The sequence below is a fragment of the Phaenicophaeus curvirostris genome, chromosome 12 (genome assembly GCF_032191515.1).
Source record: "Phaenicophaeus curvirostris isolate KB17595 chromosome 12, BPBGC_Pcur_1.0, whole genome shotgun sequence".
Classification (NCBI taxonomy): domain Eukaryota; kingdom Metazoa; phylum Chordata; class Aves; order Cuculiformes; family Cuculidae; genus Phaenicophaeus; species Phaenicophaeus curvirostris.
Window position 1 is genome coordinate 16153090 of NC_091403.1, and position 27604 is coordinate 16180693.

At 38.5% G+C, this 27604-nt stretch overlaps 1 protein-coding gene across 2 annotated transcripts in view; it reads right to left on the reverse strand.

Annotated features, from left to right (window-relative positions):
- Nucleotides 1–4597: 4597 nt before the first annotated feature.
- MINDY2 (MINDY lysine 48 deubiquitinase 2) overlaps nucleotides 4598–27604 on the reverse strand; it is a 30427-nt gene continuing 7420 nt past the window's right edge. The window contains exons 2-9 of one of the 2 annotated variants that reach the window (XM_069866928.1): nucleotides 24975–25032; nucleotides 23383–23447; nucleotides 21050–21208; nucleotides 20208–20310; nucleotides 19486–19628; nucleotides 9836–10009; nucleotides 7773–7946; nucleotides 4598–6825 (exon numbers count right to left, since the gene is read on the reverse strand). In XM_069866928.1, the coding sequence (XP_069723029.1) occupies nucleotides 6709–6825; nucleotides 7773–7946; nucleotides 9836–10009; nucleotides 19486–19628; nucleotides 20208–20310; nucleotides 21050–21208; nucleotides 23383–23447; nucleotides 24975–25032 (993 nt within the window). In that variant the 3' untranslated portion in view covers nucleotides 4598–6708. Of the gene's footprint in view, nucleotides 6829–7772; nucleotides 7947–9835; nucleotides 10010–19485; nucleotides 19629–20207; nucleotides 20311–21049; nucleotides 21209–23382; nucleotides 23448–24974; nucleotides 25033–27604 lie in introns of both variants that reach the window. The other variant, XM_069866927.1, reaches the window with a different exon arrangement.

Below are 27604 nucleotides of genomic sequence, written 5' to 3' on the forward strand. Positions count from 1 at the left end.
ATGCAAAACATTCAGCAGTTGAGCTTGTAGCTGCCGTTACAGTGGTGGCTAACGGTGTAACATGAGGAATTCAATCCCAAACGCTGGTGCCAGCGATACTGCAGGGCATTTTTAAAACACAATGTTTAAAACCTTAACTCCTGTCTCAATGGCACTTTTTCCCTCCCTTATAAGAATGTAGCTGTAAGGTGTTGACTTTATATGTAAGAACTAGAGGTGAGCAAGTAGGAACACAGTGAGAATTTCTGTCTGTGGGACAGGTTATCTGATACTTTCTATAGCCTGAAGTGTAGGCCGAGCCTGAAAAGATTCCAGTAGTGGTAAACAGTGGTTATAGAGTGCAAGAATGTAGGGGAAAAACATTCACAAGTGACATCCTTTGTCCACTACAATCCAGTAGCAACCTGGGAGGAGCACGCACTGCTTTCACTCTGCAAGTATAAACTATCAAAACCAGAGCCCTGCTTATTTAATCACTGCACTGGAATGGTACCCTTGCTACCAGACTCACCTCTTGAAATCACTTTTTTACCGAGTTTTCAAAAGTTATTTTTGCCTGCCAGCTTCAAAGAGGAAGCTTGTAGGTGATCCACAAACGCAAGTATCCTGCTGGAAACAAAGCGTACAGAATGCAATAATTCCATTTGTAATTATTCGTGATAAAAATGCAAATTTTACAAGTAGGTTAAAAATTCACAGGCAAACTTCCCTGGCTCGCTGTGTCCGTGCGCAGTGCGCTTGAAGAGCAGCAGCTGCTCTGCTGTTCCAAGCTAAAGGGTTTTATTGCCACAGCAATTCTTTTCTTCTCCAGTCAATGTATTTCAGTTGTCCAGTATGCCAGGGCTGCGCCCAGCCAAGCCCCAAGCTGCTGCTTACGTGCCTCGCCTAGAACCCCATTTCAATTTTTCATTCTGAAGGATTTCACTAAAACTCAACTGTAAACAAACCCAGTAAGGAATATAAACCAGGTCCTAGCAGGCTTTGGTTAACTTGCGGTAACAAAAGCCCTAAAATTAAGAGACCAGTTGACACCCTGACAACAAAATAGTGGAGAGAAAAAGTTCCACTGGAAATAATCACAAAATGCTGACCAGGGAACGTGTGATAAATCCAGCAAAGCTGCAGGTGCAGTTAAATTCAAAACTGAACTTGCTTTTTCCCTAGAAATATGCAAGATAATCTAACACCAGGATTCCTCTTAGAAAGAGCATAGATTAAATTTAAGTAGTTGGTCTGAGATTTTTAGAAGAACGTGCTCATCACTAGCTTCCTTAAGCTGGAGCTTCTAAAAGGTGTAAAGTTGGAAATAGAGGCTTTTATTTCAGCTGTTTCTCCCAGTTCTGCTGGCAAAGCCAAGCCACGTTGGTAAATTAACTATAGAAAAAGTTAATCCATTATTAAATGGGCTTGTGTAAGTCTCCTCTGCGACATCACAATCCTCTGGAGCTGGACTGGACAGGCTTTACTAATAAAAAGGGTGAGGTCATGTATTCCCTATTGCAGGGCTGCTCCAGAGGCTTCAGAGGCTTCCAAGACACTTTCAGCCACCACTGACTGTGACGGTCCTAAATCATTTGCTGTAGCAACTCCCAAGAGACCATCGTGAGAGACTGAAACCTTGCATTATTTTGTTTAGAAGTAATTATTTTCATAATATTTATTACTCCTTCCAGGGAAATTTTTACAGTGCAGGCTTCGCGCTGATGAAGCGGCTCAAGTTTTACAAGGCGACTGCAGCAGGGGTAGCCGAGTACAACCTTCTCTTAGGAAACCGAGTGTTATGGTGGTGGAGGTTTTTAAGAATATTCTGTTTCCTAGAAGCATCCCACAAGGCAAGGAAAACATAAGCATACACTCATCAGCTTCAAAGACTGGACCACATCAGCAAGCCTTAACAATACTCAGTGCAAATATTAATGGATACAACTGGTTCATACAAAGGAGAAAAACTGTTTCCCTATTTATTGTTAAGTTCCCCAAAACAGGACAAGACTAAAGCAAAAGATGTACCTGTTACTCAGCTGATTTAAGTTTACTCACACACTGGTGTTTCGTCTCATTGCAATTTGATCCTTTCCTCCGCAAATGCCTGTGCAGCAGAACAAAAGTCAGCAGGAGGTTTCATACTAAAATAAGAGTTATCTCTGTTTTTGCTGAAACACAGAAGAAATGGAAAAATGCCAAACTGCCTCAGGTGAAGTTTTCCAGACTGCTCAGCTGATCTTAAGTTTGAAAAATCACAGCTGAAGATTTAAACTCCAAAGGCCTGTGCGAAGTTTACTGCTGGCTTCAACAAGAGAAAAGAACACCAATTTCAGGCCAAGACAGACTGAGCATCACATTACTTCATCCAGCTCTGAGACAGATAATCTAAGTTGATATGAGCTAAAGGCATCATTCTCTTGAGAGCCTGGCAGATCCAGTCCCATATTGATGATCTTCACAATAGATCTCATTTAAGCTACGTGAGACCTAAACTGAAATTAAGAAACACTAACAGACCCTTCAGGACATTAAAGAAAAGTAAAACTTAAATTTTGTGTCCCTGTCCACCCCGGGATGTGCAGGCACTGGGTTAGTGTTTCACTCTCAGACTCTGCTCACTTTTGGCCCCAGCAGGACTGTTGGCCACAGCAGCCCCTGCTTCTTGAAGGTACAACTCAACTGGTGGTGAAAGCACCTGCAGTGCCTTGTCTCGTGTCTAGCTCATGCTTAGAGAAACAGATGCCTTTATTTTCATCATATTGCTAAACTATTTTATCAGCACACTATTTACACTAAGCCAGCAAACTTTACAGTTCATTTGAGTTTTGAAACTCTGATTTGTTCCCTACAGGTTTTCCAAACCCAACGTTTATGTTCAGTATTTTTCTATGCTATCCAGTAAAGGAGATACCTTGACTTCTGACAATAGTTAAAGTTCTTGACCTCAAAAACCCAAGGAATAGGTCATTTCAACATGTGAGGCAAGTTATACTACAAACCAGAACTGTAAAGGCAAGAAAGTACTTTGAGGGTTCCACAGGCTACCTAGAGCCAACGCCCCAGGCAGAGAGCGCCCATGATGACAGCAGACAACTGACATCTAATGAAAACATTTTGAGCTATTAACAGTTCAGAACAGCTACTGTTGACCTAGAAGCATTGTGAGAGCAAAGAACAGCGCATACGGGGACAGACGCTGCGCATCCATTATGAAATAAGCATCTCAGTTCTATACCTGGGTGAGATTCGGCCACCGCATTCTGTGCTACAGCTTGTCATGTCCAAAAAAATAGCAGAATTAAGGGCAATTCCCCAAGCAATATCAAGAGGGGGCAAAGGGACTTCTATGTCCCAGCCTGTCTTTTGTCCTCAGCACTTCCCTGTAGCCCTTTTTCTCCATCAGAGCAGACGGCAATTGAGCTTTTCTACCAAACAGCTGTAAGAACAAGCTATGAACGAGTTGCATGGAAACACTATGGAAATCATCAAACAGACTTGTGTCAAGGATTTTGTCTGTGAAAACATCATTCATGTTGCCAAACCTTCCCAATCGAAACACTGCCAGTCCACTGTGAGTTAGGCTTAAAAAGAACTGTACTGGCTACAAGATAAAACGTGTCTGTTTTCAAAGTTCTTGCATGTGACATTTGCCGTCACAGGACTATAGAAATGTTTTTCTGCATTTGATTTGTCTTGTTACCAAGGTCTTGTTATCCTAGCAGATGGAAAAATGGATGCAATAGATGCTTAGATGCTCACAGAACTAAGGCTCATCAGTATTGCTTTTCTCCAATAAGCTTCCTATGAGAAAAATGTTTAAATAAACTTGTATTTCCCAAGTCATCTGCTGTTAAGAGGTTATGGCCTTAAAAAAACCCTACTCTATGTAAAATAAATGCAGTTCTTAATCCCAAACATTGGATGCAAGGATATGCTTTGTACCTACTTCAGCCAGTGACTCCCATAAGCACGCCCACAGTAAGGAAGCCAATCTAAGCAACAAGCTTGTGGCTACAGATCTATTGTAGCAGGAGATAAAAAAGGTTCAGTTCAAAGTACATCAGCTTCACCTTTTAGTTGAGTATTTCCTGCTGAATACACCGGAAGATTAAATTTCAAGCACTCAAATTGCCTTTTATTACATACTTGAATTTTTTTTCAAGAACTTGTGTGTATGAGTCTGAAGAAACATCTGACAAAGTGAGATCTCAAAGGAGCACTGGGAGACTGGTGGGCAATCCAGTGCCAGTGCACACAGAAGAACATACACTTCACTTCTACCTTGTGTGGCTGCCATCTCAACTAACCTGAAACCCTCTACTCCTTTTACTGAAACAGAAACAGAATTATGTGGGAATTCAGACTTTGTGATGAGCACTGACATTTAACTCTTTCTCCTTTGTGACCAAATGACAATATCATAACTGTACAAAGTCAGAGTTCAGGCGCATCTGTCCAAAACTGGGAATATTACACAAATTCTTTTAATATGAGCAAGTATCTTAGGCAAAAAGATACATTCAACAGCCATGATGCCTGCTTCTGCTCCATTTGTTCAAAAAGGCATTTGAAGCAGCAATACTGTCACTGAAAATAATAAGATAACAAACACTTAGCTTGACATATTTATTTTTCAAGGTCAATAAATAAATGTAAATACACAAATTTGGAAAAAATCTTAGTAACAGAATGTTTTTAAACAACATTCTGGCTTAAAGTCTTTGTTATTGACACTACTGGAATATTTTCTGATCTGCTTAAAGTAGGTAAGTTATTATATTGGTGATCCTCCATCGCATTAGTTTGGTTAAAGAAGTTAGGCTGCTGCAATGTAAAAAAGATGTCAACCTTTGCTTTGACACAGAAAGTTATCTGAACTGCATACATTTTCTAGGCATGACTTTTCTAGAGAATAGAGACATTTTGTAGAGACATTTTAAAATTTACACTTTGTATATTAGAGACCTCCTAGCCTTCATTACTTCTTCATAATAAAAGTGAAATTGTAACCAAAGTGGAAAAAAACAGAATGGAAAAAAGGCATGGAAGAAAAAAGTGATAGAAACTGGCCTTTTAGTTAACTAAGACATTCTTCCCGTACCCATCTAATTTTCATTCTGAGTCTGCAAGAGATTTTGACAACGACTGGCTCCCACCACCGCAGCAAGTCTGTGTGAAGAAATCAGAAGCAACTTTTTCCCAGCAGACTCATGTTTAAACACACTCTTGCTTTATACATCCTCCCAACACCTGAAACCAGGAATGTCTTTCCACCTGGCTGCTTTAGCTTTGCCCGCCTATTGAACACTAATGCACTTACCCATGCTTAGAGCAGGAATATATAACTCGGCCAGGAAAAGCAGCCTGTTTCAAAAGTAGCTACAAATTGCTAAATAGAAATCTTTTATCAAAAAGTTTCGGCAAGGTGATTATTATTGACGTAATGGGAGTGGAGGAAGATCTGTGGTTCCCTCAAAATTCAGCCAGAGCTCTGTTTCTGTGTTCTATAAATACTACAAGATGCAACGTGTTTATTTGGTTCCCATAAATTAGAAAAATCTGGTTTCCAAAAACTCTAAATTAGTGATTTAAAAAACAAAATATTACATCTGACCACCTTTCCAAACAATCTCAGAGAGCAGCCTAGCTCCTCTCTTCCCCTTCTGAAGTGTGCTTTTTAAGGATACGTGATTTACAAAACAAACAAAACCGTGTGTTTTTAACTACAGTACACTTGCTTAAATACACAAGTGGACACGTTAACGTCGTGTTAAAGTTCAAGGTACTTCTGGAAAAAAGGCAGATAGTTATTTTAACTCTGCATTCTTACATAAAATAATGATTATTATAGACCTTAGTTTCCTCTCACGATTCACCTACCATATGGAGAGGTCAATAAATAACTTATCTGGTCCAGTTTACCTACATGAGAAAAAATACTAAAAGAAAAAGGAGTTACCTATAAAATTACTTTAACCCTGATAACATCTGAGTTGCCATACCCAGTTTGTAATTGCAAGAAAAGCAAACAATATTCATCTTGCTTATTAATAAACGCCCCATTTTCAATGACAACTTTTTGTATGATGCCTATCAAGTCATGTATTCTTGGGGCAAGAAAGCTGGCCAGGAGGCGCAACGCTAGCAGTAACACAGTATAAATCTGGGTTCGAAAAAACCGAACAGACCAGATCCAGAAGCAAAGAATCCTGGACACGTTGAGGCGGCAGTTCCCAGCTGTTATTTGGGCTTTTGTGTCATTAAGACTATACCCAGCCTAAGATAATTTCATACCATGTAACTAACACAGAATTCTGTTGTGCTAGTGTAGAGACTTCAGGAAAAAGCCTTACACAAAATGAATTACCTCCTTTGTTTAGAGTAGAAGATAAAATAGCTTACTAACTGATGTAATGGATGTCACTATGACACAAAACTTGCCATGATTTGTGTGTTCAGCTACAAGGTGCAGTATTTCTTATGACTAACTCAAAGCACAGTTGTGTCCAACTGTGATTTGGGATTCCATCTTGAGCAGCACGCACTATGACTTTGAAGAAAGTCTGTATGATTGTTACAAAGTCACCCATCTTCTCTTGAATCGTGAACAAAATCCATGGGGTAATCAGGCACAGGTGGCATGTAACGGGTTTGTCTTCCTTTTCACTCCTTGTTTTTGCTTCTGAGGACATGCGTTTGGCTCCAGACTAAATCCATTTTCTATTACAAGAGAACACAGCTATTCTTCTCCTTTTCTCTCTCTTTATCACGAGGCTCTTTACGTTTGCGTTCATTGCTCCCAGATTGTCTTCCACTTGCTGGAGAAGCAGCACCTTGCACCTGCTATGGAGAGAAAATAAAATCTTGAGTAAAAAAAACGTGATTGTAGGCAGTGTATACACTGCTCTGTGTATAAATGGACTACAAGAAAGCTGGGGAGAGACTTTTACAAAGGCTTGTAGTGATAGGACTAGGGGGAATGGCTTCAAACTGGAGAGAGGCAGATTTAGACTGGACATGAGGAGGAATTTCTTCACGACGAGAGTGACTGAACAGACAGGACTGAGTAGATTATCACATGCTATTACAGACTGAAACAGCTAAAATGCAACAAACTTCTGTAAGACAAAACAAAGACTACTATGAAAAAGCTATTATTTGATTGCTATTTTTGCAAGTAATGTAAAATATTAGCTAATAAAATCTTTGTAACCTTATGTATCATTCCAGCTAAAATAGTATGAATAATTTAGAAGGTTAGAACCATATAATCATAGCATGTCCTGAGTTGGAAGGGACACAACAAGGATCATAGAGACCAACTCCTGTCCCTGCACCAGACAACCCCAACATTCACACCCTGTGTCCAAGGGCGTTGTTCAAATGCTTCTGCAATATCATCAGGCTTGGTGCTGTGACTGCTTCCCTGGGGAGCTGTTTCAGTGCTCCACCACCCTCTGGGGGAAGAGCCTCATCCTGATTCCCAACCTAACCCCCCCCGCCCAGCATATCATCCTGCCATTTCCTCAGGTTCTACCATTGATCACCAGAGAGCAACACCAGCTCCTGCTCTTCCTCCTCCACCTGCGTGGAAGCTGCCACAACTGCCATATCTGTATGCACATGCAAACAATTATAACACTTCTTAAGGTTCCTATCTCCTCACTTGCTGTACAGAATGGAAACAGCAGTCTTTCAGTCTGAAACATGTACAAACAGATGTGTCTGTGTAACTATTAACTTAATCCTCTCTAAATGTTCATATTCTGTAACATTGCCTTTCTTACCTGCACCTGAGCAGCTGCTTGTTCTTGTTCCTGATAGTACTGAGAAGCTCTCCGGTCCTCCTCTTCCTGGAGCTTCTTCGCTAGTTCTAGATCACTGATTCCTTCTGGGACCTGTTCCCAGTTGATCTCTTGATTTTGCTGCTCTTGTTGTAGAGACAATGCCATCAGATAATCCTAAACAGTAAACTTGTTTATTAACGCTCTTTCACACAGAGAAAAGCAAAGTCATATCAAGTGAATTTTTCAGTATGTGCAGCTATGCAGTACCTTCCCTTTTCCCCCAGTCTCATCTTTAAATACATTTATCCTCATGGAAAATGGGAATTTCTTTCAGAACCTGCTCATAACCTGAACGGCAGAAAGGCTGATAACAGCTACTTTACATTTCCCCTTCCACAGTGCCTCCATTGCAGCACACAACAGAAGAGCTCATAAAAAAAATAAAATAAATCACTTTCAGGTTCAAATTCAATTACCTGGGCAGCAGCAAAAGACAGATGGTGTTGGCTCACACCAATACTAGGTAGAAGATTTTGAAGCTGTCTCTTTGTAACTGGCTATTTTTAATCGACACGTAGATTTATACAGAGTAGAGTATCTGTCCCCACTCTACCGAGCACTGTAGAGAGTTCATCAGTAAGGAACACTGAGCTCCTACGCAGATGAGAAAATAATCCAAAGGTAGTTTTGGATATATCCAAACAGACAGCCACTCAAGATGCAACTTGTCTTATTATCTCTGCCAGATTCTTTACAAGAGAGATACAGTGCTTGGAATTTATTAAAAAGCATGTGTTTATTCATGTTTTGCTACTATTTAAAAAAAAGGTTAATGGTGACAATTATAAAGATTAACTTATTTTGCTTCTTCAGAATGTAAGATTTTCAAGGACCCTGGTGGTGCTATGTGCTTAAGCTTTAGCTGGTACAAATTAAGTCCCACATCAGACATGACTTCTGGAAAGTATTACATATAGCAAGCATGAAAAATAACCATCATCACAGACAATCTGCTATGGTTTTTGTCCCACATTCAGCAAAGTGGTCATCAGAAGGTAAAGTTCAGTCAATATTAATAAGCTGAAATGAATCTGCTCCAGGGGGAGAAACTTCGCAGCACTGTTTCTTTTTCCGTATACAAGGCAGGTGTGACATTTCACCTGAATAAGTTCTTTGCAGAAGTGGATTCCAAGAGACTAAAATCAGTTTTTCCAGCTTTTCATGGTTGGTCTTACTCCTCCTCCCTTACAGTCATGCTAGTACTTCAAAGAAGCACTTTTGAGAACCCCAACTCAAGTATCTAAAGAATTTTGTGTAGTCTTATATATGCATCAGTACACATAGAATCATGGAATGGTTTGGGTTGGAAGGGACCTTAAAGATCATCCAGTTGCAACCCCTCTGCCATGAGCAGGGACACCTCCCACTGGATCAGAGGGTTCACAGCCCCATCCAACCCGGCCTTGAACACCTCCAGGGATGGGGCAGCCACCATTGCTATGGACAACCTGTTCCAGTGTCTCACACCACTCTCATAGTGAAGAAATTCTTCCTTATGTCCAGTCTAAATCTTCCCCTCTCCAGTTTATACCCATTGCCCCTCTTCCTATCACTCCAAGCCTCTGTAAACAGTTCCTTCCCTTCCCAACTTTCTTGTAGTCCCTTCAGGTACTGGAAGGGCGCTCTAAAGTCTCCCCTGAGCCTTCTCTTCTCCAGGCTGAACAACCCCAACTCTCTTGGCCTGTCCTCATATGGGAGGTGTTCCAGCCCTCAGATCATCCTTGTACCCTCCTCTGGACCCATTCCAACAGCTCCATCTCCTCCTTATGTTGAGAATTCCAGAACTAGACACAATACTGCAGGTGGGGTCTCACAAGAAAGGAATAGAGGAACAGAATCCCTTCCATCCCCTGCTGGCCACATTTCTTTTGATGCAGCCCAGTATACGTACATACATACACATCTACATGAGAATACATATGTACTGCTCAAAACAAGTAGTAATTGTTATATGTAGTCACAAACAACCAGAAAACTACAACAGAAAAGCACAAATCCAGTACTTGATCTATTTGATCCTGCTGCCCTCTGTAGACAGTGTCAGGGTCTGAGGGAGGCCGTAGGTGGAATTCTGAATCACAGAAATTTCCATCGCCATCCACATTGTGTAAGCTCTCCCAGACAACTTTCTCTTCCGTAAGAAAGCCCTGGTCTGTCACCAGTAGGTAAAGCTGACCCTGTGCAGAAGAAAAAAAGAAAGCCTCTAAAAACTAAAAGATATTATTTTCTACAACTTTATTAGCTGATCATTTTTGCTAGTTAAACTGTCGCATTCCAGTAAAAGATTAATTTAGATTTTTGTAACAAGTTTAAATTTTAAAATGAATCAGTATACAGTACTGGAACACCTGATACTGGTATTAATTGCTACGTTAACAGCCACATTTGATATCTGTATTCCAACTTGTAATGTTTCATTCAAGTCCATACTGACTAAAATTTTAAATGAAACATTAATATATACCTTGATAACTCCTTGCAAACTCACCCAAGTTGTAATAGCTCAAGACTGGCAATGTGAATTTTAAATCCTAGGAGAAATCACATTAAATTCCAAAGGCAAGATCTGGAGACAAAGGCGATCTTTCCAAATAGTCCAAAAGGCATTACCTTAAAATGAATGCATCTCAGCTTTCACGTTTTATAATGGGTTTTCATAGAATTTGGGGTTAATTTCAATTGAGAAATGCTAAATTTAAGATTCTTGCTATCATTCGTTACCCATAACTGGTTTTGTTGGATTTCAGTCCTTTTACAGTTCCACAAGGCCAAATTTCTCAATTTCAAACTCTGAAATTATAAAATGGGCTGGTCTGGGAGCAAAGGAGAATACTAACAAGTCCAGACGCCAAGAAAGAATTGCAAATTGAGGTTCAAGGAATGGAAGAGGAGCAGAAATCACAGGAAAATGACAAAAGTGGATCACGAGTAAAAGGAGACTGTGCGGCATGTCTGAGGGACAGCAAAGCAGCACAAAAAAAAGGTTTAGCTTTCAATTTAAATCTGATTATTTTATCCTATCGTTTTTACAGCATCTTTGGAACTATACTCCAAAGCTAGAATGTTACTACTGACCATGCAGCACATTTAGACTGAAGCTGCCATTAAAATTATTGAAGGTAAGCAGGTCAAGATATTAAATGCAAAACTTGTTTACAATGCTTTAGCTGTAAAAATCGAAGCGTGACATCCACAAAAAATTGCTACTTATATTACAGCAGCACAGAAAAGATTCTCAATGACCACTGTGCTGAAGATTCACCAAAACACAAGTGGCAGTTCCTGTTGCAAAGATATTATAGGCAGAACAGGCAGAAAATTCAAACATCGCCCCTATTCAATGAGTACAGAACAGGCTCCCTGATTTCTCATAGGTGGTGTCTATAAGAGACACTGAAACTGCAACTCCTCCATCCTGCTAAGTTTATAGCCATCCCCTCTGCAGCTGGTAGGTCAAACAACACACCAAAAGCAACACTTGCAGATCCACATGCAGCGATGGTTCTAATACTGCCCAACACCACGAGATGTTCTTATACAGAAGGCCAAACCAAACAGATAAAGAAATCCACAAAGGACACTATATACATTCCAGCTTTGGAATGGCAGGTACCCCAGCAACTGTCAGTACCAAGTCTGATCACATAATATGATCTAAGGAATCATCACTTCCCTCAGAAAATCTGCCTAAAAACCTGAATGCTACATTTCATGCTTAAAAAATCACACAAAGAAAATAAAACGAAACAATTTGACAACATTTCCCATTTGCACAGAATACCTGTTTCGCAGCATCTTACTAGAATGCTTTAAAAAATTTATAAGAACTCTTTAAAAAATGTAAACCAAATCAAAAAGAATTCACAGAATCTTTAAGGTTAAGTGCATTTGAACCTTTTAAGTATTATTTTGACCAGTATACTAATTCAAATGACACCTAATAAAAAGGGGGGGAGTGTCAAGTTTTCCTCTATCGTGACATACATTAACTACTTTTAAAAAGCTCATAAACAGTATAGCTTAATGCTGGAACAGGAAAATGTTACTGCTTTCATAACCTCACAACTATTGCAAGCTGAACTTTTCATACACAATATTGAAGTATATAATTACCTTTATGGGATTAGAATCTAGTATCTGTCATTCAAAAATATTTTAAAGCGAATGCTTCTCTGAAATAGAGAACTGTTTCGAACTGAAATAAAATACGTAATCTCACTTTCCGTTTTTAAAATTTCCTCAGCTGAGCTATACCTGAAAATTGATTTTAAAAAAAGTCATCTTAGAGTAAATAAGACAATGATTTTAATACAGCTCCCTGATGAAAGGCAATAAACTGCATGACGTATTACTATATTACCTGAACAACACCATTCCAATTCCAATACTAACTAATTAATTTAAAAACATGCTGTTTCACTTTAACAAAACCCAGCAAACCAACACATAGGCTTCCCAGTACTTGTGAAGACACAGACTGCCTATTCACTTTATTAGAATGAAAGAACAGTGGAAAAGCACAGATCAGAGATCCAAAGTTGTCTTTCTCTTTTTGTTTGGGTTTTTTATCAATTGATTAGATGGAATTTCTCACATTCCCAAGAACCCTCCAAATACTGCCAATATTTATGTAACTTTTGGTAGTAATTGGACAACTTTCAGTTTCAGATAAAACCTAGGAGTTGGCTCTTTTTGCATTACACATAAGGTGGCTCCTCATCTCTACAGAATACCCTAGATCATCACTGGTTTTGTTACTTTTCTACTTGCAACAAACCAAGAGACCACATCTACAGACTGGTCTTATAGGTGCTGTTTTAATGCTGTGCATGTTCTCATCCCAACCATGAAGGCTCACAGGCCAACTCCACCAGCACACCCAAATTCCACTGAGGGGATTTGTGATATCACAATCTTAATCATATGACCTTCACACTGCCTCCGAATTTGAGCTGCGCTGAGTAACACCTTGCCTGGTGTCAGGAACCAGCCACCATTCTCCAGCACTCAACAGATCACAAGAATAGTCTAGCTGCTAAGAAACAATGATACACAACACTGACTTGATGTGTCCAGTAGTTTCACACCACATTTGCCGCCTGCTGAATGAAGTTTCTGCACTTTGGCTCCACTCAGTGCAACACACAAGAAGGAAAAGGGAAAGAGGGCGCACAGTGACAGAATCAGTTAAGAATTTCTAAAGAAGTATTTATTTATTTATTTATGCTGAACTACAAAAATTAGGATGGAAGCTTTAAAAGAGATAAGAGGATAAATGTCTTTCCTACTTAATAGATCTCCACACTACAAGAAAGACATTGAGGTCCTGGAGTGCGTCCAGAGAAGAGAATGGAGCTGGTAAGGGGGCTGGAGAATAAGTCTTACTACGAGGAACAGCTGAGGGAGCTGGGGTTGTTTAGCCTGGAGAAAAGGAGGCTGAGGGGAAACCTTATTGCTCTCTACAAGTACTTGACAGGAGATTGTGGAGAGGTGGGTGTTGGTCTCTTCTCATAGGTGACAGAAGGCGGAATGGCCTCAAGCTGCCCCAGGGCAGGTTCAGATAGGACATTAGGAGAAACTTCTTCACAGAAAGAGTTCTCCAGCTGCCCAGGGAGGTGGTGGAGTCCCCATCCCTGGAGGGGATGAAGTGCTTGGGAATATGATTTAGTAGTGAACAGGTACAGTTGGCCTTGATGATGTCAAAGGTCTTTTCCAACCTAGGGATTCTATGGTCCTGATTCTGCATTTGCTTTCTAGTCAAGGTTCAAGTTAAAGCAGGGTGATTAGCACACTAAGATCATGCAAATAAGCTAACAAATGGACATAAAGATGCTTTTCAAATACATCTTCCCAAGAAAAATATCATACCTCACAAAATAAATGTGCGCCTTCCTTCATAAAGTCTTAACTGGACATTCCTACGTTTATCTGCTTATCTTTCAGGTTTGCTTTTAGGTGTGGAGTTTTTAAATTAACACAGTCTCATGGGGTAACACTGCCACCAACAATACTAGCACATAAAAGATACAGCAATAAAATCTACTAATTACTGTTGTCAATTGGGAATAAAAAAAATAAACAAAAGTCTCAAATGTATAACTTAAGGTAAACTGTGCCTACAACAAAGTTTTGAATAATTATTTATTCTAAGAGTCGATATTTAGATATTGTAGACCAATGCCCAGATTTTATAGTTTCACATATAAAAAGTTTGAAATAGAAAGCATGATTGTTCTGAAGAATGATCTCAGTCTTCTGGTTTGCACAAACAAAATACAAACAGGTGTGGACTGATAGTCATGTAACCGGTTACAAGATCTTTCCTGGGTTAATTTCACAACCAGATTACATAATTGCAACTCACAAGTTAAAACTACTTGTTTTTAACTACTAGTTGAAAAACATTCGAGAGAAAATTAAGGATTTTTTTTTTAAAAAAAGCATACACCATTTGCATCAGAGTAACCCTCAGGATAAAGATGACAGATTTATTAAGAAGCAGAAAAATATTTAATCATGTTTTTAAGAAGTTTTATACATTGCCTCTACTAGGCAAACTGACATCTTAAACACCCAAGGAAAACGTGCAATTATTATGATGAAATATATTTTCTATTTGAATAAAAGTCTGTGCCGTGTTCTGAAACAGAAAATCAACATTTATAAACTAGAGAACATAATGGCAACACAGTTAAAAACACAAATGGGTGCCTTGTCACCCTTCAGTAAAGAAAATAGGCTGCATTAGTTACATCAGCGGGAAAAACATTCCAACTGAACTAAGATATTCTTACCAAACTGAGCCCCTCTTTACAGTCTTGTTTTTCCTTGCTCTAGATAATTATCATTTGATGTATTTATTATCTGTGTAATGAAAAGCAAAGGCAAAAAAAAAAATCACATCTTTAACTGTTGAAAATGATTAGTGTAAAATCACATGAGCCAAGACTATTAATATGCAATTAAAGGGACAGAAGTAGAATAAATGGCTACTCGGGCAAATGGACAAATAGTGGAAGAGATTAAGACTCCGATAACTGAACCGCTGTTATTAATTAACACTCACCATACTTTGACAAATGCCTTATAGAATTGCCATATTTGCTTTTCTTTTATATGCACTAATGGATTTTAAGAAATATTACAGAACTTTTCTAGAAACAAACATGATCCTAATACTTAAACTTTTTTCATATTACAAGTGACAACACATCTTATTATTCAAATTACATTCAGTTTTCAGAACTAGTAAAATTATTCAAGACTACATAAATAATATAAACTGATGGTCTATACTGAAATACAATCTGTGAATCTTCACAATTACATTGACAGCAAGTCAGCAGCTTTAAAAACCCTGACATCTTTAGAAGAAAACTGCTTCAAAACCTTTCATGGTAATTACTGAAAAAACTACCACCATTCTTCTTTTGTAACTTTACTTGTCGACTTCCACAATTTTAAAAGTGAATGCTGTATCTATAATGGAAAAATTATTATTGAACAAGTCCTTTCTGTGTCAGTCTTACTCCCAGTCAGGTATTTTGAAGATACTTACAAAGGCACAATAGCTACCCACTTGAAGATCGACCTTTTCTAAAAGTGCATATGTTAAATTGGACTATTCTAAAGCAAATATTTTCCAATACAGTGACAGTGAGCTAAAGCCAGCTTTCCCACTTTTGCTTTTTCTCTTGGTCATAAGTCAAACACTCTTTTTAAAATAAAAAATACTTTTTAAAAGTGTTGTCGTACAACTTCTCAGCAAAAATCTCAGCAAAATACTCCAGCTCAAAGCCTGGAGTATTATCTTCATAAATAGTGTAGAAATGTTTTTTTAACTATCTGCTAGTGGTGACTGTCAATAAGCTTTTGCTTACAGTACATAACGGCGCTGATAATTCCCTAATCCACACCACCTATGCTGTACCTTCATAACCTTTCTATTTCTGATCTTGCAAGAAGCACTCAAGAGCAAGAAAACACCACTTATCATTGTTAATTCAGTAACAAAATATACTAAAAAGAAAGCCAGCTTTGTGAGGAGTCACTCCAGTTCCCCCCCTTACAAATTGCTTTACTGTCCATGAAGAGAAGAAATAAAAAAGGAAAAATAAAAAAAAACTTAAAGAGTCAATAGACACACCGGACATGGGAAACAGGAGATTAACCAGTTGGCACCAGTATGCTCAATGCTTCTAAGCAGTTCCTGCCACTCTGCAACATCTCCCAACAGCAGGCTAGGAAAAAAAAAAAATCAAAGATCTAGGAATTCAGAATACTGCACTGTTTATTCACACTGTCATATAACTCACTTCCATAAAACAGCCCTCTAAACTAAGTATAATTGAGGAAAGTATTGTCAGTGCTAGTAAATCTATTTTTAAATTGCCACTGTGTGTCAATAAATACTGCAAATTCTTTGTAATACAGACTTAAAAACAGGAAGTTAAAATAATATACACAAACTATGTTCCAGGGTCCACCTCTCCCTTTCTGCTCAAAAATATCCACAAGATTATCCCCTTATTAAGGAACAACAAGTAAATGCATACAATACATTTAAAACCAGGAAATACTTATTATCTGTAAAACAAGCTCACCAGATGGAATGTGGAAAGAATTCTAATACAACTTAAAAAAATAAACCAAGAACCACAAGTATTAAAAATGGCTCAGTTACAATCACATGATTGTTATGCAGCGCTTCCAAAGTGCAGAATCAAGGCTATTCGGGTTTGTCTGTTTTATGAGAAAAATTGACATGTTGAACTTGAAAATGCCTCCCATTTATGAATTTTGCTCTTCGAATTATTTTAATATCACCAATTTTTCTTAAATTACTCACACCTACTCTTCAATTCTGAAGCCGATGCCAGAAAGTCGGGCACGTAAGGGAACTTGGAATAAGTTTTTCATTTTCTTGAAAAAGTTTCATGATCTGCTTTTTAATTCCCTCCAGTAAGCGCAGTTAAGATCAGCCTACATTCTACTTTCTTTGAAATATAACATCTGAAATAACTGAAATCCAATTTCTTTCACTAAAACATCAGCCTCAGAAAACTTGAGAAGCATCCCCAGTGTACAAATCACTGTAGCAGCTGTACATGAAAGCTTACAAATAAAAGTTTAAGTATTGGCTTCATAAGAATAATAGTTAAACCAGCCCAATGTACCTATTACGTCCATAATATGTACATAGCTTATTATTACTATTCCCTTTTGTTTAACTTCATAACTGTTTTGCTCATGTTTCCATATACTCATTCGGAGGGGGAAGAGGGAAGGGCAATATTAGACAAAAAACAAGCAAATTGCACGGTTCTTGCCCTAAAAGTACTACACCTTTATTTCTCTGGCATAAGTTATCTTCAGTTTTATTAATCAACAGACTTCTCTCCATCATCCAGCTAGTGCTGACTACTGCTCAAACCGTGAAGTGAAAGAAACTCCATTAAAAATCTACAGAGCTGTCATTAAACAAAAAAAAGGAAAAAAGGAAAAAAAAGGAAAGAGTAAAGCAGGTGAAAAAACCTCAGCTCTCTGACAACAACACGTATGAGAGTCTCATGAGTATCCTGGAGGCATAAAGACTTTTGGATAGCTAATCTTGGCTAAAAGCTCTAGTCTATTTCTGACTTCCTTGATACAAAAGAATACCGAGCTCTATGGCTATTGCAAATGGGCACATAAGCTAGAAATGGACAGAAAGGTTATTGTTGACTTTGAAAAACGAATTAATAATTTCTGTCTTTATTACAAGTTGACATCTCAAATTCTGGAATGTACAACTCACCAGAAATCCAAGGCAAAACAAACAATACTGCCTAAATGTGACAAGCACAGAACTAAGAGCCTGCAAACAACATGGAAACGGAGCACTAGCTGCAAGCGAGGTCACTGTAATGACCATGAAACACAAGAGTTAAGGCCCATATTCCAAAACTTAGCCTTTTAGAAGTTTAAGACTTCTCAAAAAGGACAAGAATAAAACCGTAGTGCCTTAGAAGCCAAAAACCTTAAATACACAACTAACAAATAATACTATTCTTCAAATATTTTAACTCAATATTTCTTAGGGCTTGGATCCAGTTCTCAGTTAAAATTCAGACATGGAGTTTTACTCACTGCCATAACCTGTTCTATGTTATTGACATTGTTTAAGGATATTTAACCCACTGAAGTGCTGCATTTTATTTCTTTATAGGCAAAGGATTTCATAGATCACAGAACAGTCAGAGTAGGAAAGGACCTCTGGAGATCATCTAGCCCAACCCCCCCTGCAGGTTCACCTACAGCAGGCTGCAAGCAGGTTGCACAGGAACATGTCTTGGCAAGTTCTGAGTATCTCCAAAGGAGGTTCCACAACCTCCCTGGGCAGCCTGTTCAGTAGTCAGTCACCCTCACAGTAAAGAATTTCTTCCTCATGTTCAGGTGGAACTTCCTGTTCTCCATTTTGTGCCCATTGCCCCTTGTCCTGTTACTGGGCACCACCAAAAAGTCTGGCCCCATCCTCTTGACAGATACTTACATACTTTAGATACTTATAAGCATTGATAAGATCCTCTCTGTCTTCTCTTCTCCAGCTTGAAAGATCCACCTAGATCTTTCAGCCTTTCCACCCATGAGAGATGCTCCAGTCTCCTCATCATCTTTATGACCCTCCACTGGGCATTCTCCAGTAGTTCCTTGTCTTCCTTAAGCCTGAAAGCCCAAAACTGAACGCAGGACTCCAGATGTGGCCTCACTAGGCCATTTTTGCATTTAGTCATAAATGCAAGTGTACATGAAACAGAAGTCTTCTTAAATAACAGATAGCCACAGTATCATTTAAGAGTCCTTTAAAAAGGTAAAAACTAACTCATATGTTTGAGAGAACTATCTAAGTGTGATTTGACATTGCAAGCAAATGACGATTACTTCAAAATATTCACATTTATCACCAACGAGAAGGGAATTATTAAATCTTAAGAGACAATTTGATTATGTCCCTTTCTACCCAAGTCATATACATAAAAACACACTATCATCTTACTAAAAGCAAAGTTGTGTTACAACGAAGATAGTCCCTAAGTGATCGTAAACTTGCTAAGCCAGATTCTCCACTCCATGCCAGAAGGAGTCCCAGAAGCATTCACCAAGTTCTAACTTGCTTTTTGTATCCTGGTGTACTTCTTTCACAATTCTCACCATTTTGCTTTCCCAGTTTCAGATTAAAAAACAATTGCCTCTTCCCTAACAAAGGGGACCAATATTGTACCTTATCTCAACTTCTCCAAAAGCTTGGTACTTTCAACAAAATTAAATAAATTCATTAACCTTATCATTGCCAATCACAAGCTGCAAGTAAATTTAAGCCACGTAAGAAATTTGTGTCATTACACATAACCACAAAAAGAGTTAATGCAAGGAGCAAACTGAACATAGAGGGAAGAGCTACAAGAAGATTTCAAGTGATATCACATCCTGATACCTAAAACGGTATAATCAATAATTCACAACTAATATTTGCTACAGACCTTTCATTCACTATAAGCTGTGCTTACATATAACAAACTGCAATTTATTTCTAATTCAAGACAGTGGGAAACCAAGATTCACTTTGAAATAAGAATGCAAACTACAACAGTAAAGATAAAAATGTTGACTATACCTTGTATTTGGTCATGGTGCTAAAATGGTTGTTCCTGAAGAACACACAAAGCTCTCCCTCCTGAACAGCTGAAGTCAACTCACAGAGTCCATGGTATGTTAACTGCGTAGCTGTGTTATTTAGAAACTGCTCAGCTACAAATCCTGCAAAAGCAATACATACCATTATCACACACTTCTTAACATATATTACTGTTGTAACCAGGTTCTATATTTCCTATTTCCTCCCTACTGAGATGCCCCCTTATTAACATAAATCTAAGAGAACACATTCAGAGAGGGAAAAAGGAGTTGAACGGTCTAAAACTTTAGCATTGTAAACAACTCTCTCATGTTCAGAATGCCATATCCACTTCTAATAATACTGATTTTTCCTTGTCATGTAGTATATAATTAATGTTCTAATTATAGGAGACAATATGTAGCCAAGTTGAAATCTGAATATTGCCCATAATACCTTTTCATAAAAAGAAGTTCTCTAGCTTTTCTAAAGTATACTTAATAGATGCAGAGAATGAGGCTGATCTTTCATTTGGGAACTGCATCAGAGGAGTTTAGAAGACAAGCACAGTGCTGTCTGCCTGCCCAGGGAAAGAACTTCAGCAGGCAGAACGCAGCTCTTTGCACTTGTATCTCTACATACCAAGACTTACATATGAAATATGTAACTAAGATTTGACAGGGTAGGTGCTTTGATGAAGCATAGAAAAAAAAGTTACTCACCTTCGCTAACCAGCTCACTGTTGTCTGATTGTTTACAAGAAATGATCTTCTCTACTAGCTGATTGTAACTGCAGTTACCAACTGCTTTTACTATGTCAGCAACCTGGGGCAAGAAGGAACAGCACACAAAACAGAGAGCTTGCCTTTGTGAGCAACACAACAACTGCAAACCTATGGCAGCTGTTCATAAGAAGAGTTTCAACACAGAGGATGTTATCCCCCTAAAAGTACTAGGCCAAGAAATTTTAGCCCAGACTGTTTGTTTGTGGCCTCAGATCCCATTTTAAATCCTTAAGTTGCTGCTTAACATCAAAAGCCATTTCTCCCTAAGTAAACAAACAGTACTAGTTTACTGTTTATTACATAATATTAAAAATAAATTATATGTTTGGTTCCAACATCCTCAGTTCTTAAAAGCAGTGAATACTAAAAGGAAATCAGAATTAAAGAAAGGAAGAAAGTAACCTTGCATTCCTTCCAAGCGTACTTTCACAAGCTTCCAAAAACAACGACAGGGACACCATATCTGCTGGCTTCCTACCTCTCTCAGGACAACAATTCTCACTTACATAGTCATTAATTTAGAACAGAATGTTTTGATATTTAGCTTGACTGGAGACCTAGTCTCTACAAAGCTACCACACAAAGAAACATATCAAGTCTGTATTTATTCCTCTCTGAAGAAAATCCTATTTTTCTGACTAGATTTAAAATAAAAATAAAAAATCTATTACCATAATTGTTATATTGACTCCAGTCATAATTCTGAACCAACTCCCCTTCCCCCAACAAAATTTAGGGTATTTTATATTCTCTTTGAATTACTGAAAATAATAAGTTACCTGAGGGTCCACTAACCATCCGTGGTACAAGGGAATATCAAGAAGATCAAACACTATGCACTCAGGTGTGTATTCAAACACTCGTACACCCGTAAACTTCACGTTGACATCCAGACCTGTCTGTAACTTGTGCAGAATTGCCATTGCATCACTCATATTCTGACAGCAGAAAATAAAAACACAGATGACCAAATAGAGCTTTGTACACTCAGTGGTTACTCTTGTAACCCTTCATCATTTAGTACTCATTAATTCAACATTTTGAAACAAAAACTTACAAACAGGGAAATTAGCTAAATAACCGTTTCACATCATATTGACATAATTCATTCTTCTTGTGGCAGAAGAGATCTGCAAAGTGAGACCTCTACCTTCAATTAGCTGTACCTGTTTCTTCTTCTACACTCACAAGCTGTGTTTAGGCAGCGCTTACTTTTTTAGCTCCATTTCCCATAGCTTCAAGTCAGAGGTGTGCAAAAAGAACTGGATTATAAGGGAACCTCTAAGGGACTCTCCTGAGGTTTCTTTTAAGTCCTGCCTTACAAGTCAGGCTTAAGTATTTGCCACCACACCACGAATTAATAAAAAATCCCAGATCTACACAGGTCTACTTGCCAACTCTAACTTGGGGGTTCAGTACTTAAAGTGGTGAACAACAATAAAGAATCTGAGGTATTTTAACAAAAAAAGTTTTGCTACCTTATTTTGGGCATAGCTTTAAGCAGCCTGTAGATCCTACAGCAGCAGTAAAGCAGCAATTCCAATGTAATTCTAAGTGGAATTATCAAGTTATGAAGGTCCAATCACACAAAGCACAGATGAGCCAAAGAAAGCGCTTTGTGAGACACTTCTCTTGAACCAACAGATAAATAAGTTTCCTGACATGCAGGGAAAAAGAATTTCCCACTAAGTGAGAAGAGTCCACAAAGAGTATCATCAGAAAGTACTTGTGATATTCAGGGAAACTGAAGTGCCTTTTTTGCTGGTTTTTTTCATTAGCTTTGCAATACTGTGTTGCTTAAGAGAAATTCAGGACTGCCACAATGCGGGGGTTGGTGGGGGGGAAGCATGACAGAAAAAAACAGAAGCAGATTGGAAAGGAGATGGAGGCAGAAAAGATTCACAGACTAAACCCACTGATTGTTAGAGACAGTTTCCTCTGTGTCGTGTTCTTTCACAGATAATACAGTTAATGGCAAGAACTACAATTAGTGGAAATAATAAGGGAAGACAAAAAGCTAAAGTAAGGGAGATTGACTATAAAGGATTAGTAATGATAAAACTATTGAAGAGCTAGGTAGGCTAACAAAGCATAAGTGGGATACATAGTGACGAGTAATTTTATTGAACTAAAAAGCAACTTGCTGAAATGCGGGAGAATTACAAATAACTGGATCCATTAAACAATAACATAACCAATAAATTAAGTTGGCATTTACTTCTGCAACACATTAGTGCACTCATTAACAGATAGAGCAGGATGCCAACGCAAGACTGTATATTAGAAAATAACAGGAGATTTTAGTATTTTTAAGAGGCCTGTTTAAGAAATCAGCCTATGCCTCATGTAGTTGGTAATGTAAAGAACGTACCAATTAAAACACAGAACACTCACTAAGCAAACATGCTAAGCAGAGATACTTCATGACCCAATACCAAGCAGTTCTGCATCTGTTAAAGAGGAATGTTACGTAGATCTTGGAAGAAGTTTTAGACATCTCTTAGCATGCATCAGAATCCTAAACCACAACTTGCATGTAAAAACCACATTAGCAGGCATATATACGTAAAAACAGTCTCACCTACAGATCTTTGCACAACATTTTAACCATGCAACAGCATGGTTTCATTGAGGCACCATAATTATGTATTCACCAACCTCAGCATTTTAGCTGAAGGAATTAAGTTCTTCCTCTTACTGGTATGCAAGCTTAAATGTACTTTTCTCTTAAGAGAATGACAGTAGGACAATAAGCTTGTTCCTACATTGAGTAATTTCAGTTTAGATGCAACCTCTGAAAAATCCTTAAGTTTATAAAAAGACACAGTTCCTCATTACTAAGCAGATTTAAACCCGGAAAGCTCTCTGAAGAATTGAAGCTTACACAGAAAACTACTTGATAAAGCATAGCTGCAAAACACTCATGATTATGATCCAGTATCTGCACTTCAGAGTGGCTGCTATGAGCAAGAGAGTTTTACTGCTTGTACTCCTTTAACTGTAGTGTTGCATAAAGTTTCTGCTGCCAGGAAGGCAACACTTCCCACTACTTTGCTACGTGTTTGAGTTCGGTTCAGACATATGCAATTGCACATTAGGAGCATCTCCTTACCTGCTCATAATTTAGACGCTGAATTTCAGAAATCTCTTTAGGTTTTGCATCAAGAATATAGTCTCCTACCAAAAAAAAAAAAAATCAATAATAAATTCCACATTCAAAGCTTCAACACTTCTGACTGGCGTTGACTAATCATAAGCATCACCACTAGAGTTTCCTATCAAATTATGAGATTGCGTTGGTTTATAACCTGAATTAGAACTACGCGGTAAAACAGGAGTATAGAAAAAATCATAGTAAGATCACATTGAGAGACAGAATTCAAATGGCCCATGTTGTTACTAAAGCAGCATTTCATAACCTCCTGGGGGATCAAACAAAACTCTTCGTTATTCAGACGTTTTCCTCTCTCTGTGCCTCAGCTTAAAAATATAAAAAGGTCAAACCGTTCACACTAAGATACGTAACTGCGTAACACAATTTAAAAATGCAACCACTTATCCTGACTGATACTATGAATACTTTGGCATATGTTTTCATAATAATTTTTATTTCAATGTTTGTTGTATATATTCTCTTGCTTCATTCCTAAAAAAATGTTTCGACTCGAAGAAAAATATCATGACAGGTTTCCTAATTTATAATCTTGTAAGTTAAGATTGTTCAAAGTGGTTGAAGGACTTTTTTTTTTTTTTTTATCTGTAGAAGAATCATTTGGCAACTGCTAATCTGGTTGACTGAATAGGAACTGAAATAATTTGAGAAGGTAACTTTGCTATTCAATTTAATAAGATAATTCCGGAAGCTAATATATGCCTTCAAAAAAGAAAACACACATTTAGCCAACTCTGATTATACAGTGACTTCAGACAGTATTAGTTTATCAGTACAATTCAAAGAAATATTTAGACACAGGCAGCAAGATTTAAGTTTTTTTTTCAATCATGCAATTAACTTTTCTCTTTCAGTGAGATTCAGTAACATGCTTTTGAAAAGAATAAGCTACATTCTGTACTAGCAACAAGAAAGAAAATATAGTAATTTTTTTTCTCGGTTTATTAAGCTCAAATATTTTATATTTATATTTATTAGGCTACAAAGAGAAAGTACCATGTTACACAGAGCTCGAGTACTGCCACAACAGCACTTTAAACACCTGGATCATGCTGGGCTCTTGAAGTTACAGACATATCAGACTAAAACAGCTGCAGTTTTGCTGACAAGTGTATGTGACAATGGAGTAGTGCCTGCAAATGAGGCCCCCACCACTGCGAACATTCCTGTTATTTCAACTGGGCCATACTACCAAGAGCTAGAGTTACTGCAGACAATTAAAGGCAGACCTGACTTACTACATTCTGTCAACTACAACAAAACAACATCCCAAGAGACATGAATAAGTTTTAATCTACTGATGTGTTGGTGTACTAAAGCCACAGCACTAAACTCACCACCTTGGAAAGCAGTACAGAAAAGTTCTAAAAGCAGTTAACAACAAGCACAAGTAACTGAATAATGTAAGTAGCTTTCTTAAAGCATGCGTTCAAGTAAAGCTGAATAAACCAGTAAATAAATAAAAGTCCTCCTATACTATGACTCATTCAAACACAATATATAATTGAAAACCATTTATTGTAATTACCAACCTAAGTACTCCATCAGCTGTTCAGCTGTTATGATTTCCATCATTGGTGGCAGCTTAATCTGTGAAAGTAAAAGTATAGTCTCTTTAAAATGCTGAAACAATACAATTTAGAGTATCAACAAGGTATTTCCAGACAGCAGCCTTCTGATCACATCTGCCTCATTGATTTCTCTGCTCAGAGAACAGCAACGAAGCTGGTGAAGGGTCTGGAGAACAGGCCTTATGAGGAACAGCTGAGGGAGCTGGGGTTGTTTAGCCTGGAGAAGAGGAGGCTGAGGGGAAACCTTATTGCTCTTTACAAACACTTAAAAGGAGTTTGCAGAGAGGTGGGTGTTGGTCTCTTCTCCCAAGTGGCAGGTGATAGGACAAGGGGGAATGGACTCAAGGTGTGTCAGGGGAAGTTTAGATTGGACATCAGGAAAAATTCCTTCGCAGACAGGGTTTTCAAGCACTGGCAGAGGTTGCCCAGGGAGGTGGTGCAGCCCCCATCCCTGGAGGTGTTTAAAAGGCGAGGAGACGAGGTGCTTGGGGACATGATTTAGTAGTGGGCAGGTACAGTTGGACTTGACTATCTCTGAGGTCTTTTCCAAACTAATAATTCTATAGAACTTTTTATTCTGCACTTTCCCAGGACCTCTATTAAATAACAGCTACAAGAAGAGATTTAAAAAGGCAGTTTGGTTTTCAGAGAAACCACGTGCACACACTTTCTCTCACATGCAGCTCTCTACATAATACTCCCTACTCCCACCAAAACCTTTCACCAGCATTCCCATCCACCTCAGAGGGGTTCACACTGCTCACTGCACTTCATCAGCTGCAGGCACCCAGGATTAACAGGCTGGGAACTCTAGGCACACAGAGGTAAGAAAACTTCACCTTATTCAGCAAAGTCTTTGACTCCCTGCCACATTAACTCTTAATTGAGCCTTAATTCCAAAAGTTGCTGTGTACAGACAAGAGGCTGCAGAGAATCTGGTGGCAGCAGCTCCTGGACAGAGAAGCCAATACTCACAGAGGTATGAGAAAATGACATCCCAGCCTCTTGTCCCATGCTCACATTTCAAGGGTTTGCTTTAACTCCATACAGAGGAGACTGGACACACAAAACTCAGTGGTGGAACTTCTGTTCTCTTCTCTCCTGACCTACTTCTGTCACTGTCACCTCCTTAAATGAACCACCTTGGCAGCAGCCAGAGCCAAAAGCTTCTTTGGTATTCCTCTCCACCATCCATATCCTGGGTAAATGTTTTGGTTGTGTGCTGCCATGTACATATGCCCCCACAACAGCAGCCAAAGCACAAACACAGACAAAGCCAGGCTTCTGCAATCTGAAGGAATGCATTGGAGAATATCATCTTTTACCACCCTGTACTCCATTTTTCTCCACATAAATATTCATATTAATTTTTCCAAGGTTCAGTAGGGTTTTCCTGTCGTTGTTTTTAAAGTTCTCTTTTCAGTTTTTAATCTTCTCTTCCTATCTCTCTCCAACACCTTACCACTGAAAGTCTAGAAAACCTGGTATTTATTTTACAGGATTTTTTTTTAATCAAGTTCCTCATTATTGATCACTCAACACAGACAGAAAGACACAATGCAAGATTGTTAACTTATGCTTAAGATTTAACAGGCTCCAGCCTTACTGGTTGTGGAGAGGAAGCAGGAAGCCACGAGATGGAAGAACAATACACAAAGCCTTTCATGCAGCATTCCAGACTCAAAACCACAGTACAGCAACACACGACACTACACTGCTCACGTTGCGATAGAGGCTTTCCTTCCCAGTCTGAAAGCTAAACTGTGTTAATAACTTTGCAGAGACAATAAGGTGTGATCAGACTAAGTCTATCTTGCTGCCAATTATATTCACATTTGACAAAAGGCAAATATGGATTTACAAGAGGTTTCATTAAACCTGGAAGAAAAAAAGGATCCATTTTAATAGACCCATGCTTAAGTAGGAACTGGCCAGACGGCTCATGCCACATGCTCGTCAACCCGCAGACAGTGGGCGCAGAAAAGCTGACAGCATTGTTAGGGATCTGGGGAAGGAAAGGAATGAAAGTATAAGTTGTTAGTAAAGCAGGAAATTAGTGAAGCATAAATTTTTATGAAAGAAGGCTTAATTAGGTCTGCTTGTAAAAAAACTGCAAATGATATGAACTAAACAAGAAGAAAAATCAGTCATGGATGCCTAGGCATGTGAATTTTTGAAAACATCCTTTCAATGTTCTTAACTTTGTAAAACTTCTCTAAGTTTCACTAATACTCCACAGGCTAAAGGCTTTCGCAATCTTTGATCCTGCTCATAATATTCATACTGAAGATTCACATAAAATAAATTTGAGGACTACAGGTTCAAAAAGCTGATTCTTAAACTTCCAGTTCTGAAACAGCAGCATCCAACCCTTAGCTGCACACACTCCTGAACTGGGTCTGGTTCATTAGGGCTCCTAAGGCACGTCGGTGCAACGGCACAGAACAGCACTGCTTACTCAGCCATGCATCAACGGTTCTGAGACTACCAGCAGTGCAGGTGTGCCAGTATATGCAAAGGAAAATTAGCATTGTTCCCCCAGCTGTTAGCAGGACTACTGTGATGATTCTTTCAGGACTGAAGCCAGCTCA